Source organism: Pelecanus crispus, chromosome 1 (assembly GCF_030463565.1).
Source record: "Pelecanus crispus isolate bPelCri1 chromosome 1, bPelCri1.pri, whole genome shotgun sequence".
In the NCBI taxonomy this organism is placed as follows: Eukaryota; Metazoa; Chordata; class Aves; order Pelecaniformes; family Pelecanidae; genus Pelecanus; species Pelecanus crispus.
The window spans coordinates 40,620,120-40,638,170 of NC_134643.1; the positions used below are offsets into that span (position 1 = coordinate 40,620,120).

Below are 18,051 nucleotides of genomic sequence, written 5' to 3' on the forward strand. Positions count from 1 at the left end.
AAATGTGTTATTTGTATGCGTAAAAATAATGCTCTTTAGTTTCTAAAGATCAGAAATTTCTAATACTTATTTCTTTATATTCACTGAAGTACATTATTCTTTTAATGTATAAAAATAATGCTCTCTGGTTTCTAAAGATCAGAAATGGTTTTCAGGCTAGCTTAGAGAGGATGGAAGGCTGAGAGCTATTCCCATTTGGAGCATCTGTTACTGTTGATGGTGATTAATATTAATAAACTGTTAAGTAGCACTGTAGTAACTGCAGCATCTAGTGAGAAATAGAGATCAAGTGCCTAAACAACCTTCATATTGGGCACTTAAAATGAAAGTAGAATAGTCTTCAGGATGTGTATGTCTTTGGTTACCATGTAGATAATGAGTAGATCCAGAGATGTGAGGAAGGCAGTTAAAATATTACTTGTTACATGTTAAAAATGCAATTTAATTTTATTCCAGCTGGTGGTAGATTGGCTAGAGAGCATTGCCAAGGATGAAATTGGGGACTTCTCTGATAATATTGAGTTTTATGCAAAATCTGTATATTGGTGAGTTCAGACTTTCTTTGATTGTATACATGTTCCCATCAAGTGTAAGATTCACAGACACAGAAAGAATCACTCTTAGAAGGATGTTTAAAAGTTGTTCAGTTCATTCACTTCTTTTCTTTAAATTCTTTGCTTTTGGGACATAAGTATAGAAGGAAAACCATCAAAGCAACTTAATTTAAGCTTAACCTGGATGCAGATTTGATTTTTCATAATAAGGCACAGTAAGAGATGGTCACCTGCTGATCAGCCTGTAGTTTACACTGGATAAAACCATTTTTATTACATGTTTCTCAGGTGGTCACTTCTTTGGCTTTAATTTTTGCCTGTTTAAGTTCTTGTCACTTTGTGTCATTGACCCTTCACCAGAAGCCATCTTTATGGTGTGATCTTTATTATAAATGTCATCTTTATTATAAATTATGGGGTTTATGGCAGAAAACACCAAAACCTACCTTTGATTCTAGATGCCTAGAATAAACCTGCTTTTAATGGCCAGTGAATAAAGGCTTTTGGAATCAGAATCATGTGCTCATCCAAAGTTGAATTTCTGTCCTAGACTGACTTTATAGTGAATGCTAATGAGAAATTTTGCTCATGCAGAAATCAATTCATAGTTAAATACATGAATGATTGAAATAATGAATGCTTTTGAAAGAAATCAAGGATATGTGAATTGATTCTAATATTGTACTTCATGTGAAATGTTGCATTTTCACAACAGTAACACAGTCCATTGATAAACCAACCAAGCCAAGTGTGTTCCTTCTGTAACCATATTCCATGTAACAAAAAATACATTTCAATATTTGTGTCTTTTTTATTAAAAGACGCTTGCTCAAAAACCCCCATTTTTCTCAAAAACATTTAACTGCTTTCAGGGAGAACACACTACATACCCTGAAGCAGCGACAGTTAAATACCTACCTTGGAAGTTCTCGAGCTCTGGTAACAGAGTTGGTAAGTATTATTTAAAAATAAGGTTTGGTTTCAAAATGGGTTAGAGAGAACATATATGCTATTTTCACAGCCTTCCACCAATTTTTAGACAGTTGTACTACCTATCCAAAAGTAGTTGTACTATCTAAAAATTGCAAAACACTTAAGTTGGAAAAGATGAAAGTGAATACAGAAATTGTGAGGTAGAACACGTCTGGAGTTCCTTTTGAGATATGTGGACTTCTGTTTTCTTTCAGCAGTCACCTCCACACCCTCAACCCACCCCTCATCACAAGTATCAGTGGTCTATTTGGTGAAGTAAATGCTTTATTAGTACTTTTTATGTCTGAAACAAACTCACATTCCTAAACAGAACGCTTATAAAAATGTTTGGAAGCCCTTGCAGATAAGGGCATGCTGTCTTTATACAGCAATTAGTACAATGAAACCAAGTCCTGATGGGTTTCCTTGAGAGCTACTGTAGTAAAAGCTAGTAAGAGGGAAGTCAAGGAAAGAAAGGACTGTCCAGTAGAAAGGAGGTAATGAACTGTCTCAGTGACAGCGAAGCAGTCGTAGAAGATTAATTCAGCTGGGAAGTGATCTGAGGTATTGATTGGCTTGAGAAAATCTGTTTGGATTAAATAGAAGCAAGTACAGCTGTTGTGAAAAGCCTTCTGAGTTGGAAGGTGGAGGAGGAGAAGAGGATGTTTGAAGGTGAGAAGAACTGGAAGATGAGAAGTTTGGGGCAAAAAACCAAGGTGGTGGAGTAAATAAAGACATTGCAGTGGCTCTTTCTGGTAGGAACAGTGACAGAAGAGGAACAGAAGAAACGAGAGAGGAAAGATGGGGAAGTATCGTGCTAGATATTTTGTGGGTTGTACAGATTGCTGTGCCAATGTGAAAAAGTGACTCCAAATTACAAAACAGGGCAAGAAATCATTGGAAGAGACAGATAGGCATTGGGTAGATGGATGGTGACTTTTTTTTCTTGCAGGATCCAGATGCTCCTATAAGACAGAAACTGCCACTTGATGATTTGGATCGAGAAGATGATGCAAGGTTATTGAAGTATCTCTTCACTCTCATCAGAGCAGGAATGACAGATGAGGTAAGCTGCAGAAAGTTACAGTCTCTTCTTGGTTAACTAGTTTAACTTATTTTAAATCTATATATTAAAAAAAAAAGCTGAGGACTAAAGTTTGTTTAGTTTAAATTTGGCTTGTAGTGATTTAATTTCCAATTTATTATCAATACTGACAGTGATGGACTGCTAAATTATTATTTTAATAAAATCATGCATTTAGTTAAGTAATTTTGGGTGTAGAATAGACGTTAAGGAAAAATCGTTGTATGAAAGAATCTCCTAGTTGCATCTCTGATAATCAGTGGATTATCATACAGGCTTCCTTCTAGATATATTCGAGTGGAACGTACTTGCAATTTTAGATAGAGAGAGGGGTTTGGTGTATGATTTCCTTAGAAATAACATTAAATTAAGCAAACTTTACTTGCTCTGCTCCTCTAACATTCCCTTAGGTATATGATCTGAGTGGAGTTGAGGGAGAGAGTCAGGGATTTTTTTTTTTTGCCTTGTACAAACCATTGCAGTGGCACATTTGGAGGTGTGTCTCAGGACTGAGAACTGGGGACCAATGCACAAGCTCCATAGGCTATTACTGCCATCAGGAGAAATCTAGTTATTTACAGCGGTTACTCTTATTAGTTAAAATAACTTTTCTTTCTTGCTTTCTACCTTTCGTTTTCTTACATTTATTGTTTGGCAAGGTTTTCAGCAGTGAAAACTCTGCTAGACTTTATCTGAGTATTTTAGAAAGCATATTATTATCCTCCATTAACTCTTTCACTGTAAGTCTGCTTGTTCCCCTACCTTAGAGAGAATATATGATGTGTATACTTTGCATTAATCTTTAGCTGAGTAACATCCAGGCAGTTTTGGTCCTAAAGCTGTTCTGAATAATGATTCCCAGTTGAGAATTGGCTTTCATGATTTAATCATGTAAATACTTTATTGTGATGTTGTCTAAAGGCCTCAGCTGGAAACTTATTCCCTTATACTAGGCTCTATGTATAGGCTCTATGTATATATAATGACATTGGAGTAATGGGGGGGGACGGGACGACTTGAGATTCTTGTGCCCACAACCTTAGACTTAGGAATATGGTTACTTGCTAGTATTCTGTTCTACTGTGGTGCACAGCAGGTAATTTTCTGATAGTATGAGCACATAAGCATGTTTTTGCAGGGCAATATGAATATAAATTTGCAGCATCAGTTGTTCTGTAGTTGTTGCTATGATGTCCCTACCGTCTGATAAGCATGAAGTGGGTTATTCGCTACTGAAAGAGTAAGTTAAAATACTTTCAGTTTACTCTGAATTAAGAATGAACCTCTGTTCATTTACCATACAATAGGTAATATACAGCAGGTAAGCTAGAACAACTTTCTTGTCTATTCTTTAAATTTACTGTTTGTCACCATTCCCAAAATGGCGGAATGTCTGCAGCTTTCCAGTGTGAAAAGAACAGAATTTGGCTAAACAAACCAAGAGCGCATATTGCAATTTCTTTCACTGTTCATACTGTTTTGTCAGTCCTGGAATGGTACCAGTCAGACTAATTAGATAATCTTTAGCTGACTACTTTTTTTTTTTTTTAAATTGGTAGGGGTGTAGGATTGGAAGAATTGTAGGCAATCTTTTTTTGTACATTTCTGTTCTACTTTCCATGCTATTCAAAATAGCTTTGAATTAAACCTGTTTTGTGCTAGTGCAGAGACTATTGAATATCATTATGGGAAAGGTGGGATTGCTATTTTTAGAAGTTCATGAGGGGTTTGGTTCGGAAGGCTAAGTCAACTGGAAAAGTAGATAACTCTGAAGAGATGGATTATACATGTAAGCAACAAGATAACACCTTAAACTAAACTTACCAGAAGGATGTGTAACAGCTGTTCAAGCTAGCAAAGATGAGACTGTAGCATATTTCTCACATTGCTATAAATAACTGACTGAAAAAGTAAAATGTTTAGTGAAAAAAACACTGATGACATTTTATTTACTTTGAAATGTTTTAGTTGTTTTGAGTTTAAGGTTCTTTGTGCTTATTTTTTGCACAGTAGAATCTCTACACAAATTAACTATTTCAATAATGCTCAAATTTTTAAAGGAGAAGTTAATGGTTTTCCTACCTCGAAGTCTGTTCCTGAGAAAATCCATTATTTTTCAGGCACAGCGCTTATGCAAACGATGTGGTCAGGCCTGGAGAGCTGCAACTTTGGAAGGATGGAAATTGTATCATGATCCTAACATAAATGGAGGTATCTAATTCAAAGTGCATTTGAGACCTATAAAAATAGGGCAGAGGGCTTTCTCTTAATATCTGTCTGTGGCAAAGAGAAATAAGTCTTTCATCTTAAGAGCCTTTTTTGTATCTAAAATATTTTACCATGTCTGTTGAATGTGTAAAAACTAATATAAAATTATTTTAGTTGAAGGTATAAGTTCACTGAATCCACTTGATATGCTAAAGTCACATTCTTTTTGAAAACCAAGCATAATTATAGGAAATAGATGTCTTAGAGTTCCGGACAGGTCTTCTCTACCTCCATATAACATTTCAGTCTGTATTTTCTCAACATCTGACTTGTGCCACCTGGCAAACACTTTGTTGCTTGCAGACTCAAAGTTGGACTCTATATCCAGCTTCAGAAGGGTGTAGTAGGACTAGAGTCCAGGAAATGTAAATGCAGGAAAAGGAGATGCTTTTAAATTATTTTTAAACTGTTAAATTACCTTTCTCCTTGGTTCTGGGGTTCCTTATACATGGCCCTATTTATAATACAGTACCTTTCTTCTCTTTATGCTCAGCACATTGCAGGGTTTAGCAAAGAATTTAAGAATGTGTCTAAGTGTTGTGCATAGCCAGGTCTGGAAGGCATAATGCTTTCCTACTTTTCAAATCCTCCTAGCCTGTTACTTTTATCTGCATGCTTCACCAGTGTCCTAGCCTTGTTTTGAGTGTACTTACCTAGCCTGCTGTTATATGGGTTTTAATTCCATGATGCATGCCCTCATGCAGAATAGCGGCACTGAAGCAGTGCCTTTTTTTAGAAGTTTGTATTCCTTAAGATGTAAAAATTCCTTTTCTCCTTAACTTTGTGTTTTCCAAATGTAAACACTGCAGATATGTTATGGTCAAAACCATTATTTTCTTCAAAGCTAGATAGCAGCTAAGCTTTCAAAATACTGTAACTTTAAGATATGCATTTACCAAACTTGCCAGAAAAGCCACTTTGCTGTCCAGTTGAAAGTATCAAAATGCTTTGGGAAGAGATCCAAAGGGATTGAAATTGGGTTAATAACAGAAAATAGGCTTTACCTTGTTACCAGTTTCTCTTTTCTTAATAGCACCTTTTCCTCCCCCCACCTTTTCTTCCTTTTCTTCCCTTTTTTTTTTTTTTTTTAAATCATCCTTTGCATGTAGGAAAAGAGCTGGAACCTGTTCAAGGAAATCCATACAGGTGCATTTGGAAAATAAGTTGTTGGCGTATGGCTGAAGAGGTAAGATAATGCTGATTTGCTTGATACTAATATACAAATTTGAACTTTTCTGAACTCTGTAACATGATTTTAAGTAAACCTACCCCCTCTGTGTGTGCGGCCTATAGGATTTGCAATTAATGTTTCTAAGAGGACTTCTGAAATAATGTCTTTATGTCTTGTAGTGAGAAATCTACATAATCAGCACCAATTTTTCAGGCTTAGGAAATGTCTGACTTTTTTTAATTTGGTTGAAAGTGAAACTGCTGACACTAACTTTGACTTTCATCTTGACTTAACTGAATGGGAAAGGAAAAATGTTGCTTTCTTTCCAGGTCAATATAAATTTTTCAGATAAGTTACAAGGGGATACCAGTGAAGGGGAAGTCACTTGTTATTCTTATTTTGGCTCCTGATGGGTCCTGGGATTTTTCCAGCTTTTCTTGGAAACTGTTAGATGGAACATTTTGTAATGGATTAATCTCTAATAAATAATATAAAGCGACTAGAAAACTTATATGCTTTGTAATTAAAAGTTATATTTTTTTACTGTTAGGAGCAGTTTAATAGATATGAGAGAGCAATCTACGCAGCACTGAGCGGAAACCTCAAACAAGTATGTCAAGCCTCCTAGGTGTTTGGTAGTTGTGCATTTTCTTGTATGTGACAGCGATATTATCAGAAATACTGCAATTACTGGTTATTGTACTTTTAAAGATCTAGTAAACAGGACAATAGAAAACATGGCTGCTTTAGTAGACATGTTCTTTGTAGGATTGACGTGCATTAATTAAATATACGAGACACTTTTAGTATTATTTCTGCTGACTTTCAGTACAAACAGTTCTAATGTTGTTGGTTTAGTTCTCTTCTAGTTTAGTATTATTTAAGAGCTTATATAGTCACTTTCCTGCTCATGCACAGTATTCTTGTAGACAAGTTGGTGTATCCAAAGATTATTCTGTACCCAAATTTCATTATCAATAGGTTTTTATATGCTGTACGATGCTTACTTTTATCATTAAGTAGTCCTCTCTTTTTATTAGTTTTAATCCTCCAGGTTTTTTTGTGTTTTCCCACTCCTAACTACTGATTTTTTTTTTTTTTTAAATTTTTAAGAACAATGACGAATACTGCAGACTATCAAAAAAGTTTCCTTGCTGTTATAGTAATCAGTGGTAAGCTCCTACCTGAGGAGCTTGATTTCCTGTCCCGTCCCCACCCTTGGTATGATGTAGTAGAAATAAAGATAATTCAGAAAATAAAAAGAGGGGGAATAGGGAATGTTTTCAGGTTTTATTCATTGAATTTTAAAATTAGTTCTTTTACAGGAAAAAAGGCATTGTAAAATTATACAGACTTATAGAACAGATGACAGTTACCTTCTCGTGACAGAGCAGAGAGACATTTAATGAAATTAAATTTCAGTAATTTCTGTAAAATTCAGTACTTTCAAAATTACTGTGAGAGAAGTGTTTCATGAAATGCAGTGTTTTCTCTGAAACTTGTCCCAGGGTTTCACTGCTGAAAGAGCCTAGTGAGATTCAGAGAAGAACTGGATATAAAATTCTTTACATCGCCACAGCAGCGGTACTCCCTTCCTCCTGTCCTTCACTGCTGCACTGTGACTTGTGCAACTGTGACGTAAACCAGTAAGGCAGAGTGATCCTGCTGAAAAATGATCAGGCAGAAAAGTGGATAGTTTTCATCTGGATTGGTTTTCTGAGGGTGGTACGCAAGAGGGGGAATGGTGTCAGAGCAGTGCTGCCTCTGGAAGGAAGATAGGATGATTTCCCTTGACTACCTTTGATATAAAATAATCAAGGAACTAGAGCATTATTCAGTGAAAGGATTTTTTGTATCCTGCTTTGATGAAGGAAAGGCTGCTGTTCAGAATGGTTATTAGTCTGCTTTGGTGCCCAGAAATCTGATCCTAAATTACAGTTGTTCTGTTAGTTCTCCATCTCTTGATAATTTTTGCTCTGTTTTTTTAATATGTAGCTTCTTCCAGTTTGCGATACCTGGGAAGATACTGTTTGGGCATATTTCAGGGTCATGGTGGACACTCTTGTTGAGCAGGAAATACGGACCTCAGTAATCACTTCAGAGGAGATGGAAGAGCTCCCTAGAGATTATTTAGAAACAAAGTAAGTTTTAAGTGAAATTATGCTCCTATGCTCAACAAAGAATCCTAAATGATCTGTTTGGAATATTCAAGGTAACATTTTTTGCCTTTTCTCTCCTACTTTGAAGCTGGACTTCAGAAAAAGTTTTTGAGGAACTTCAGGCGACAGACAAAAAGGTACATATTAATTACAGTGTTTCTCCTCACCGTTTACCTTTTTTAACTATTCACTAGGTTCTACTTTTACTACACTATTTAACAAAATGCTCAAATATGCACAGTGACTGTTTTATTGTAGGTTTTCTACCTCTGTAATGTGTAATTTCTCAATTCTAATAGACTTTTCTATATGCTGCCACCTTTTAATGATGAAAAAGCTATAGGTTTTGTCTTGCCTCATATCTGCCAAACTAGCTGGGTGTGCTAAAGAAATAGCTGACTGTCAAGCGTTGTCAGACATACAAAGCAGACAGAGTAAATCACCTATTTAACACTGATAAAATGTGCAGAGATTGATTACATGCCATTTTCTTCGTAGGAGCTTTCAGTTTTCTTTATTGGAGGTTTGTGTGCATATTTCAAAACAGTCCTTTCAAAATTTAAAAGCCTATTTGCTTAAACAGACTGTGTTTTTGTTACTTTTAACACCCACGATACTTATTTCATTTGAGATGGAATGTTTTTTATATATATATAAAAAACTTATATGTTAATTTTGTAAAGATTAAAATGAAACTACGCTTACTTTTGTTTGATGGAATAGACATACAGCATTTATCATATTGCTAAGACAAAGACATGCTGAAAGATGGCTTACAGATTGATGCAGTCAGCCACAGATACACCCAGCTGCCTTTGCCTTTCTAGTGCAATCCTCACCATATAGCAGCTTTACAGGTGCATTTAAATTGTATTTCATGCTTTAATTCCTCTACAAAAAAAAAAAAATCTCTTCCTCCTCAAGTAAGTTTCACATGCCTTTTCTTTAAGGATTTATACACATTGCTGCTGCTTCTGTGACTTTGTAGAATCTGTTCTCTGTAACATCATTATTTATTCTTCTCTTAAGAGCAAAAAGCCCTCAGTCTTGGATCTCTTCCCTGAAAGTATTAACTCCACAGATCTATATTCTGGTTCGTTCTTTCAGTTTGTCAATATTCTTGTAACTTGACATTGAGATAGCAAGTGCCTTTTCTACTGCTCTTTATGCAGAATACCCTTTGAAATAGGAAAGCTTTTTTCCCTAAGGAAACTTTGCCTTATTTATAAGTTTGCTTTCTTTATACATTATGCTATAAGATTTTATTCAAAGTTTGAACTTTCTTTTCCTCTCCCCAGAGGGTTATAGAGGAGAATCAAGAACACTATCACGTGATTCAGAAATTCATTATACTGGGAGATGTGGATGGTGAGCTTTTCTCTAAGTGATTTTTAAATGTCAACTGACTACATTATTTCTAGTGACCTTTCCAGAAACTTATATGTGAATGGATTTTAGAAGCACACAGTAGGCAAACTCCACCTAAAAGCTAAGCTGCTTCTTTAATCAAGAACTGTAGGGACTTTCTGCAGTTTGACATACAAGGTAGTTTTCAAAGAAGTCATGAAGTCATGTAAAAGTGTCAGAACATATGTGAGACTATGGCTGTAACTTTTTCTGAGAAATGACAAAATACATACAGCAGATATTTAAGCCAAACAGCCAAATCTTTACAGAACTGTTGCTGTTCTGTTTTGTTGGGCTTTTGAGGCTAAATTACATTTGTTGAATAAATGCATAATTTTGAAATATTTCTTAGCCATATCACGGGGAAAAAACACCTAATATTGACATTTCCTTGGTGGCTATAGGTCTGATGGAAGAATTCAGCAGATGGCTTTCCAAAGACAGAAGTGTGCTCCCAGGACACCTCCTTCGTTTCATGACGCATCTTACTCTGTTTTTCCGCACTTTGGGTCTGCAGACTAAGGTAAGTTCACTTTTATTTGATTTGTTGTAATAGCAATAGCTAGCCTTTGAAGTAGAAATGCTTGTGTGTAAATATATAAACTACATACAATAATGGTAGATTACTGCCAGGCTGATGAGGAGCTGCATGCTTAGTGTATTTGTTGATCTTAGAGCCTAAATGCAACAGCCAAAATTAGACAAGAGCATCCTCCTCCCCTCCAGTTTGGCTTGAAAATTATTTTTTGAGGATGATGGATTCTACTCATAAACCCTTTATTAAGAAGGACCTGACTCAAACTTCAATATTAGGTTTATTCATAGCAGCCAAGATGCTTCGAATATAACCTGATCTTATACACAGTCCTTGGAATTGTACCTATTGCTGTAAGCTCATAAATGTTTTTGCTCAAGGTAATTGGTACTAGCTGAAACTTTCATTATTTTCTCAAAATATATGCTAAGTATAGCATCCTAGCTACCTAGCCTGTTCATGCTAAATATGCAGATGGGTCACATAGCTGCAATTAACTCTTTTCTGAGGCAATCACAAGTAATTAGAAGCTCTCCTTTTCTACTCTTTTAAAATTTAGATGCGCTTATGTATCCAATAAGTTTCTGAATGTACCCTATTTTGGCAAAAGACAAATGTGTGTTTTCATTAGATGATCTAAATACAGCTCTGAGTTGTTATGTTTTTTCATGCCTCTAATCATTGCTTCATTCCCTTGTTGAAATTTATTTTGAAGTCGGTTAACATTTAGCTAATTAAGAGGAACTTGTGTGTGTGTGTGTGTACACATACACATCTTTTAGCCAGACTTAAAATTTGATAGAGTAGGTCTTTAAGCTAAAGTATGGTAGAACATTAGCATATGTTTAACAGAGGGGACAAAAAAGGTGCAGTTTCCTACATAAATTCCATTGTGGGATTGTAAGTAACTGTTGATTACTGCCTCTACAATTTTGGAGTAGGTGAATTTACTGGAAGATTACTCCATCAATTCTCAGTAGACCTCAGAGGGAAGAGGCAGTTGTGCAAGCTTTTTTGATGTTCCTTTATTTGATGTTTGAGTACAATTCATATAGGTATATGCTTAGATGAAAATTTCTAATTTCATTTACACATGCAAAACTAAAATGATAGTTCTTCACAGTAACAAACACTTGAGTCTTAGCTAAAGCAGTCTCAGGTGCTTGGACTATGCTTTGGATATTTAGTATAGGCTATTACAGATGAGCCAGGTGATATGTATACCCTGCACATAGGAAGATTAGAATTTTCTACAATACAGCAGTGCATGTAGCACATTGCAGCAGTCATCTCTTTGCCTGACATTTTATTTATTAATTAAAAAAATATGGCAAAACGGAAATATTTGAAAAACAAGTTGAAAAGTAACTTTCCAGTTAGACCAAAAACTGTATTATCCAGTTGCTGAAAAAAAAAAACCATCCTTGAAACACTAAACCTTTGAATCAGAAGACATATTTTTTTAATCACTTTCCAAGAGAAACAGTTCTTCCAGCTAAGCCTGCTTGAATGTGTAGATTAGTGAAGCAGGGATAAGCAAATAACCTTGTGTCTGTGTAATAGTGTTAGCCTGTAAAGTAGGGGGGGAGGGTTGTTACGTTATCTGATTTAAAATTGAATTTATATTTGTTTGCAATAAGGAGGAAGTTTCTGTTGAAGTGCTGAAGACCTACATTCAGGTAAGCTTTCAAAAATACAGTTTGCTTTCTCTGATGTAATTTAGACGTAAAGGAGGAAGAAAAGGAGACTTAAGGTTACAGGATGGAAAGAGCTGTGACGCAGTTAATGCTGTCTTCCCAAGAGATAACATGGAAGCTTGCCTAATATGCATAGTTTCTGTCAGCAGTGCTTAAATAAGAGACAATTTTATTGATCCTTGTTTAGAAGCTGAGAAGTGGAAACTTCCTATATCAGAACAAAATAATCAGAAATTTGTTACACATTTATGTTGTTACATAAAACATATTTTTACCTAAGTGTAAACACACTCACGTATTTAGACAGAGGAATATAGTATGTTTTTCTAAATATTTGCTTCTTATTCTGCAGCGGATGGTATCTGAGAAGCACACAGATTTAATAGCATTTTATGTTAGCCACTTGCCCCCAGAGCTAGCTGTTGCTCAGTATGCTTTGTTTCTCGAAGATGTTACTGAAAGTGATCAACGCCACCACTGCCTTGAATTAGCAAAAGATGCAGGTGAGATATGCTGATATTCAGATTACCATTTTATATCCTGGGTTATTTTATCTTCCAGTAGTTTTTAATGCAAGACCTAGCTATGGAGATTTATATTGTTTCCTTCCTGTGTCTCTCCATTTTTCAATAAAATAAAATTAATTTGCTGATCACTTCCTCAGGTAGGTATACTGTAGTTTTTAACTAACCTGGAATTGCAATTTTCTTTCTGAATAAAACTAAATATCACTGTCGCTTCTGGATTATGTCCAAACACAGCAGGAAGTAAATGCCAGCTGCCTGTTTCAAATATATGTTCTGAAGCTGGACATGATTGTATTATTTCAGAAGACTAATTATAAAAATACGTACCTGTTTGTGGATTTAGGAAGGTTATGAGTATCTTAAAGGTTTTTTTCCTACTTATAGTGCTCCTTCTTAGCCATGGTGGGTCGCTTGCGTTAATTGTAAGCTTCCTTCCAGGCCCCTATATCAACCTAAAGGGGACTACAGTGAAGCAGCACACTGTCCATTGTTTGACAATGCCTCTGTGCCACTCAAAATTCACAAAGAAATAGATCTACTGCAGAATTCAGTGTCTAACACTTCTTTGATCATTTTTTAGTCATTTTCTTTTAAAAACTTGGCTAAGGTTTCAAAAATAAAGCATCCTGCTTCAGCATCTGTAAAAGAACTATTCTGAGCTTTTCCTGGTACATTCCTGTCAAATCATAGTCTTGCCATCAGAATTGTAGGAATCGGTGGTCTTGGCAACTGTGTGCCAATATATGCTGGTCCCCAGCAGAGAGTGAAAAACTTGTTAGTTGTCTTACCCTTGTTCCCATGTTTGATGTTCTCTCGTACCTCAAATATCATTCTTCTGAAATACCTGCAATAAATTATGTATCTCAAAAGCTTAGAATTTAGTCTGATAACGTGAGTGTGAACAGACTGATCAGAATTACTAGTAGTAAGGAATAAGATCAACAACTGGAGTCTGAAATTCATTTTGTGGGAAGTTTGAATTCACGATCTCTGTTACATGGTTCTCTCTTAACCTAGGTCTGGATGTTGCAACCATAACAAAAACTGTTGTTGAAAACATCCGCAAGAAGGATGTTGATGAATTCAGTCACCATGACCACGTGTTAGATACAGGCACAACGGAGGTGAGTATACTCTGTAGGGCAGATATTCCAGTTTGCGATCAACTACAGAGTCTTTCACCACATATGATCCATATTTCTCTTTCAACAATGGTGGAAATTGCCTTGAAAAAGCCTGTGAGGGAAATGCACTTTCCATGCGATCAAGTGAGGAGTTGAATTGCATGAATTCATAACTTCTTTTTCTACATCTCCTTGATCTTCTGGGCTGTGGGTTGCTCAGCAGCATGTCTGTATGCAAACAATAAGTGAAGATAAAGCCCATGAAATGACTATAACAAAACATGTTGTAGCTGAGAGTAGAATATTATCTTAGCTTCTAAGAATTATGAGGATTAATACTTTGGATCTCAGATGTACCTTATTACATGCTCAAGTGACACATTCTAGCTACGACAGACAGTGCCTTTACTGGCAGTTTCCTTATCACTATTGAGTGTCATCACTATTCAGTACTTTAGCGACAGTGAGCTACTGTTAATAGCTTGCATTCAAAATACTGTTTAGAAATCAACTCATAGCTTGCAAACTTGTGGCAATTTTTTTGCTGTTCAGTACAAAGTTTAAACTCTCTAAGCCAAATAGGTAGTTTATCTAATGCAAGAGTTGGCAAACTGTGGTTGCAGGCTGATGGCACCCCTGAAGATCAGGGGCTTCATAAACCATGTGCATACAGTGTGTTCATATTAAACTTTGAGGAGGATGCATGGTAATCCATAAAATTTTTTGAGAGCTGGTGCTCACCCATTGAATATCTTGGAAATACTTAGAAATGGATTTTTGAATGATTCTAGATTGCAGAGATTGTTTTCTAAGCTTTTGATACTAAAGTTGTGAATAAAGTGATCCTTGTTAGTATGTCATAATGCTCTCCAAAGATCTCTAGAAACTTGTGTATTTCATTGACCAGATTTAATGTGTCTAACATCAGCTGTATGCTTGAAATGTTAGTGAATCTGTATGTTGGTTTTTACAGGCAGATCGGCTGAAAATAGATGTAATTGACTGGCTCGTATTTGATCCTGCGCAGAGGGCAGAAGCACTTAAGCAAAGCAATGCAATCATGAGGAAGTTCTTGGGTACTAAACTTCACCACTATTGTAGACTTTTTAAATGTTGGGTTTGTTCTTATTGGCTCTTGGCACTACATTTGATACAACTTTGAATCTAGTCTATTAAAAAGCGTGGGTTTGCCAGTTTATAAGAATAAAGTATGGAAATTGCAAAGCTGTTGATACTCGGTTCACATTCTCATAGCATCCAAGAAACATGAAGCTGCAAAAGATGTGTTTTTGAAGATTCCCCAAGACTCCATAGCAGAAATATATAACCAATGGGAAGAACAGGGAATGGATACTCCACTTCCAGCTGAAGATGACAATGCTATAAGGGAACACTTATGTATTCGGGCATATTTGGTGAGTTTCAGATATATGCTCTATCCCAAGTTATTAGTTAGAAATAATGGTGGCTTTGCCTTGGTGGTGAAACTTTAAGCTTTGTCCACTTGATTTAACTTCTGAACCCATCACATTCCTGGATGCACTATAGCTGAGAGTTTACAAAATAGCGAGGTTCTTTTTATACTTAAAAGTAACTTTCGGCTTTTGTGCATTTAATGACATTCTTGTAATTATATAAATGAGTCAAAAATGTCAAAACGCTGTTTCCAATGCACTCCAGGAAGCCCACGAAACCTTCAATGAATGGTTTAAACACATGAACTCAGCTCCACAGAAGCCTTCTTTGTTACCACAAGCAAGTTTCACTGAAAAAGTGGCCCATGAACATAAAGAAAAGAAGTATGAGGTAGGTAAAAGTTCAAGTTGTTATTACTACAAACGTTTACGTTCTTGCTTGGGAGGCAGTCTTAGTTTAATGAAACAGAGTAGAAATCTGCTAATTCATATTGCTTAAGAACTCTATTATAAATTATTCTATTTTTTATGTTGAAAAGAGGGAGTGTGAGATAGAATAGTAATGCCACTGCGCAGTAAGTTCTCATGCTTTATTCTTACATGACTCAGCTTTACATATAATACTGTATACTGTAATAGTAAATATTCATTATAGTGTGTTGATTGTCGGTGTTACTGATAAATCTGAGTACTCGGTTTTGCTATTAACTCTTCCCTGGAAATGGAGGATGAAGGCTGTCTTGTGTTCTTGCATTTGTCACGTTTTCTTCTCTGAAAGGTGCTGCGTTTTCTGTTTGTTTTGCCAAAAGTTCTTTTTGCATATCTGGCTCAATACACTGTATTCAGTTTATACAAGTATTTGTTATATAAGCATGGCAGAGTAAGTTATTTAAAATTATTATTTAAAATTATCTTCCTCTAGTGGCTTTGACTGCTTCTGAACAACCTGTCCGACTCTCTGGACAGGGAATTAAGCAAGAATGGAAATAGCTGTTAGCAGCAGGCTTTTAGGTTTTGGCAATTGGCTGAAGATTCTGATTTGAATTACAGCTGCACTGGCTGTTGCATGCTAGGTGAAGAGTCTGTGTTAAAATAGCCTTGGAAATTACCCTGTTCTGCAGTAGTTTATTTTTTGTTTCTTTGCCAGATGGACTATGGTATTTGGAAAGGCCTCTTGGATGCTCTTACAGCTGATGTGAAAGAGAAAATGTACAATGTGTTGCTGTTTGTTGATGGAGGATGGATGGTTGATGTTAGAGAGGTAAAATGAATTTTTATATCATGGCGTAGACCACAAAGGCAGATTGTACCCAGTTGTACCTTTGTCATCTTTAGTTTGATGTGCTTCTGTTTACTCTGTTACAACTCACTCTGGCCTTGCTGTGACCAGTTACAGATTGCTTCCCCTTCAGTAACCATATAAATCAGAACTGGCAGTCCAGTCGAGGCTGGTTAGTCCAGTTTTTCACCTCTGACGCTGCTAATTATGTAGTTATGCTGAGTTGCCTTTTAAAGGTAAATGTTTGTAATACTAATATATTATTTTGCTATGGTAAGGATGCCGAGGATGACCCTGAACGAACACACCAGATGATTTTGCTTCGAAAGCTGTGTCTGCCCATGATGTGCTTTTTACTGCACACGGTGTTGCATAGTACTGGACAGTATCAGGAGTGCCTACGACTGGCTGACATGGTTGCTTCTGAGCGACACAAGCTTTATAGGGTGAGTTATTGAGAGCTGCAGACAGCTTAGCTTCCATTTAAAAGCTCTGTGGGTTGACTGTGGAAAAAGCTTCTATATAGAGAGGAAGATGCCATATGTTCCTTAACATCATAAGTTTCTTCATCTCTTCCCATTCACTGCAGTAGTAAAGGGTTTCCTTGTATGCTGGCTTAAGGAATCAAAGAGTTAACTTTGAAACACTGAAGATGGTGCCAATGTTTTGACAGGCAGTTCTGAGTAGTGCAGTTACTAATTTTCGGATGGGGGCTATTGAATTGAAATAAGTTGAACTGTGGAATTGTAATATTTTTTTTTTTATGTATTTCCATTACATTTCAGAACATTGTATAAGCAGGTTTTGTTTTGGAGCACTTGGTTTACCTAACCTTCTCTCCCTCCAAAATCCTGAAAAACAACACAAAAAAACTTTATCACTTAAAAATCCCAAACAAACAAAAAAAAAACCCCAAAACCTAAGCTGCAACACTTCCCCCCCCCCCCCCCAAAAAAAAAGCCCCAAGGATTAGAAATCTGAAGAGAAACATCAAGGCTAAAAAAAATACTGTGATGCATTCGCCTGGATTGGCTTAAGATCTCTGCCAACAATAACAGGAAAATTAAATATGGCTGATTACCAATAATCTTTCTAGTAGTTATGAGTCAGAGCTATCTTGAGACCACCTTCAGGTTTTGGGTACTGCTACTAGCTTCCAGTCCTTTACAAAATGCCATTCTGAAATGCCTGGTGTTCACACTGTCCTAAATAGATAGGAAGAAAGAAAGAAAAAAAAAATTGAGTAACTTAGTGTCAGTGCTGTTCATTGCAAATAAATATAACTCATTATGTCTTTTTTTTTATTCTTAGGTATTTTCAAAAGAAGAACTCCGAAAGCTTTTACAGAAGCTGAGGGAATCTTCTCTGATGCTTCTGGACCAGGATCTTGATCCTTTGGGATATGAAATTCAGTCATAGGATTTCATATAGATACTTGCAAAAACTGCTGAATGTGGACATTCTGGTTATTTAAAAAAAAACAAAAACAAAACCATGACTCGGATAAACTGTTCTGATCTTTGGGGGGGAAAAAACGTAACCCTCAGGTTTCAATTTCAACTTGAAAAATTCTGACCAACTTGAGAGAGGATATTTGTTATACAACCTTTTTCATAATGTATTTTTTTCTAATAAAAGTGCTTCACAAATAGAAAATGTTTGTTCATTCTAATCTAGAATGTCACTATATAATATGGTGATTGTGTGAACCTCTTTGATCTCTTTGCGACACGCCAAAGAGCTGCCTGTAGGCTGGAAACATTATTCGGCAGGAGAAGAATGCACAAGGGTGCAGTGGAGGGGAAGGTGAGACGGGAGGAGGTTGCGTGTGGAAAGCAGGGGAGAAGAAAGCGGAAAGC

At 36.1% G+C, this 18,051-nt stretch overlaps 1 protein-coding gene across 2 annotated transcripts in view; it reads left to right on the top strand.

Moving 5' to 3' along the window:
* Positions 1–17,720, top strand: part of NUP107 (nucleoporin 107) — a 28,672-nt gene extending 10,952 nt beyond the window's left edge. For both annotated transcript variants that reach the window (XM_075708008.1, XM_075708017.1), the window contains exons 8-26: positions 457–545; positions 1,427–1,505; positions 2,479–2,592; positions 4,731–4,821; positions 5,988–6,064; positions 6,600–6,659; positions 8,045–8,190; positions 8,297–8,345; positions 9,507–9,576; positions 10,020–10,138; positions 11,791–11,829; positions 12,200–12,350; positions 13,392–13,498; positions 14,472–14,574; positions 14,753–14,913; positions 15,179–15,304; positions 16,061–16,174; positions 16,471–16,638; positions 17,504–17,720. In XM_075708008.1, the coding sequence (XP_075564123.1) occupies positions 457–545; positions 1,427–1,505; positions 2,479–2,592; positions 4,731–4,821; positions 5,988–6,064; positions 6,600–6,659; positions 8,045–8,190; positions 8,297–8,345; positions 9,507–9,576; positions 10,020–10,138; positions 11,791–11,829; positions 12,200–12,350; positions 13,392–13,498; positions 14,472–14,574; positions 14,753–14,913; positions 15,179–15,304; positions 16,061–16,174; positions 16,471–16,638; positions 17,504–17,611 (1,971 nt within the window). In that variant the 3' untranslated portion in view covers positions 17,612–17,720. The remainder of the gene's footprint in view (positions 1–456; positions 546–1,426; positions 1,506–2,478; positions 2,593–4,730; positions 4,822–5,987; positions 6,065–6,599; positions 6,660–8,044; positions 8,191–8,296; positions 8,346–9,506; positions 9,577–10,019; positions 10,139–11,790; positions 11,830–12,199; positions 12,351–13,391; positions 13,499–14,471; positions 14,575–14,752; positions 14,914–15,178; positions 15,305–16,060; positions 16,175–16,470; positions 16,639–17,503) is intronic.
* The last annotated feature ends 331 nt before the right edge of the window (positions 17,721–18,051 follow it).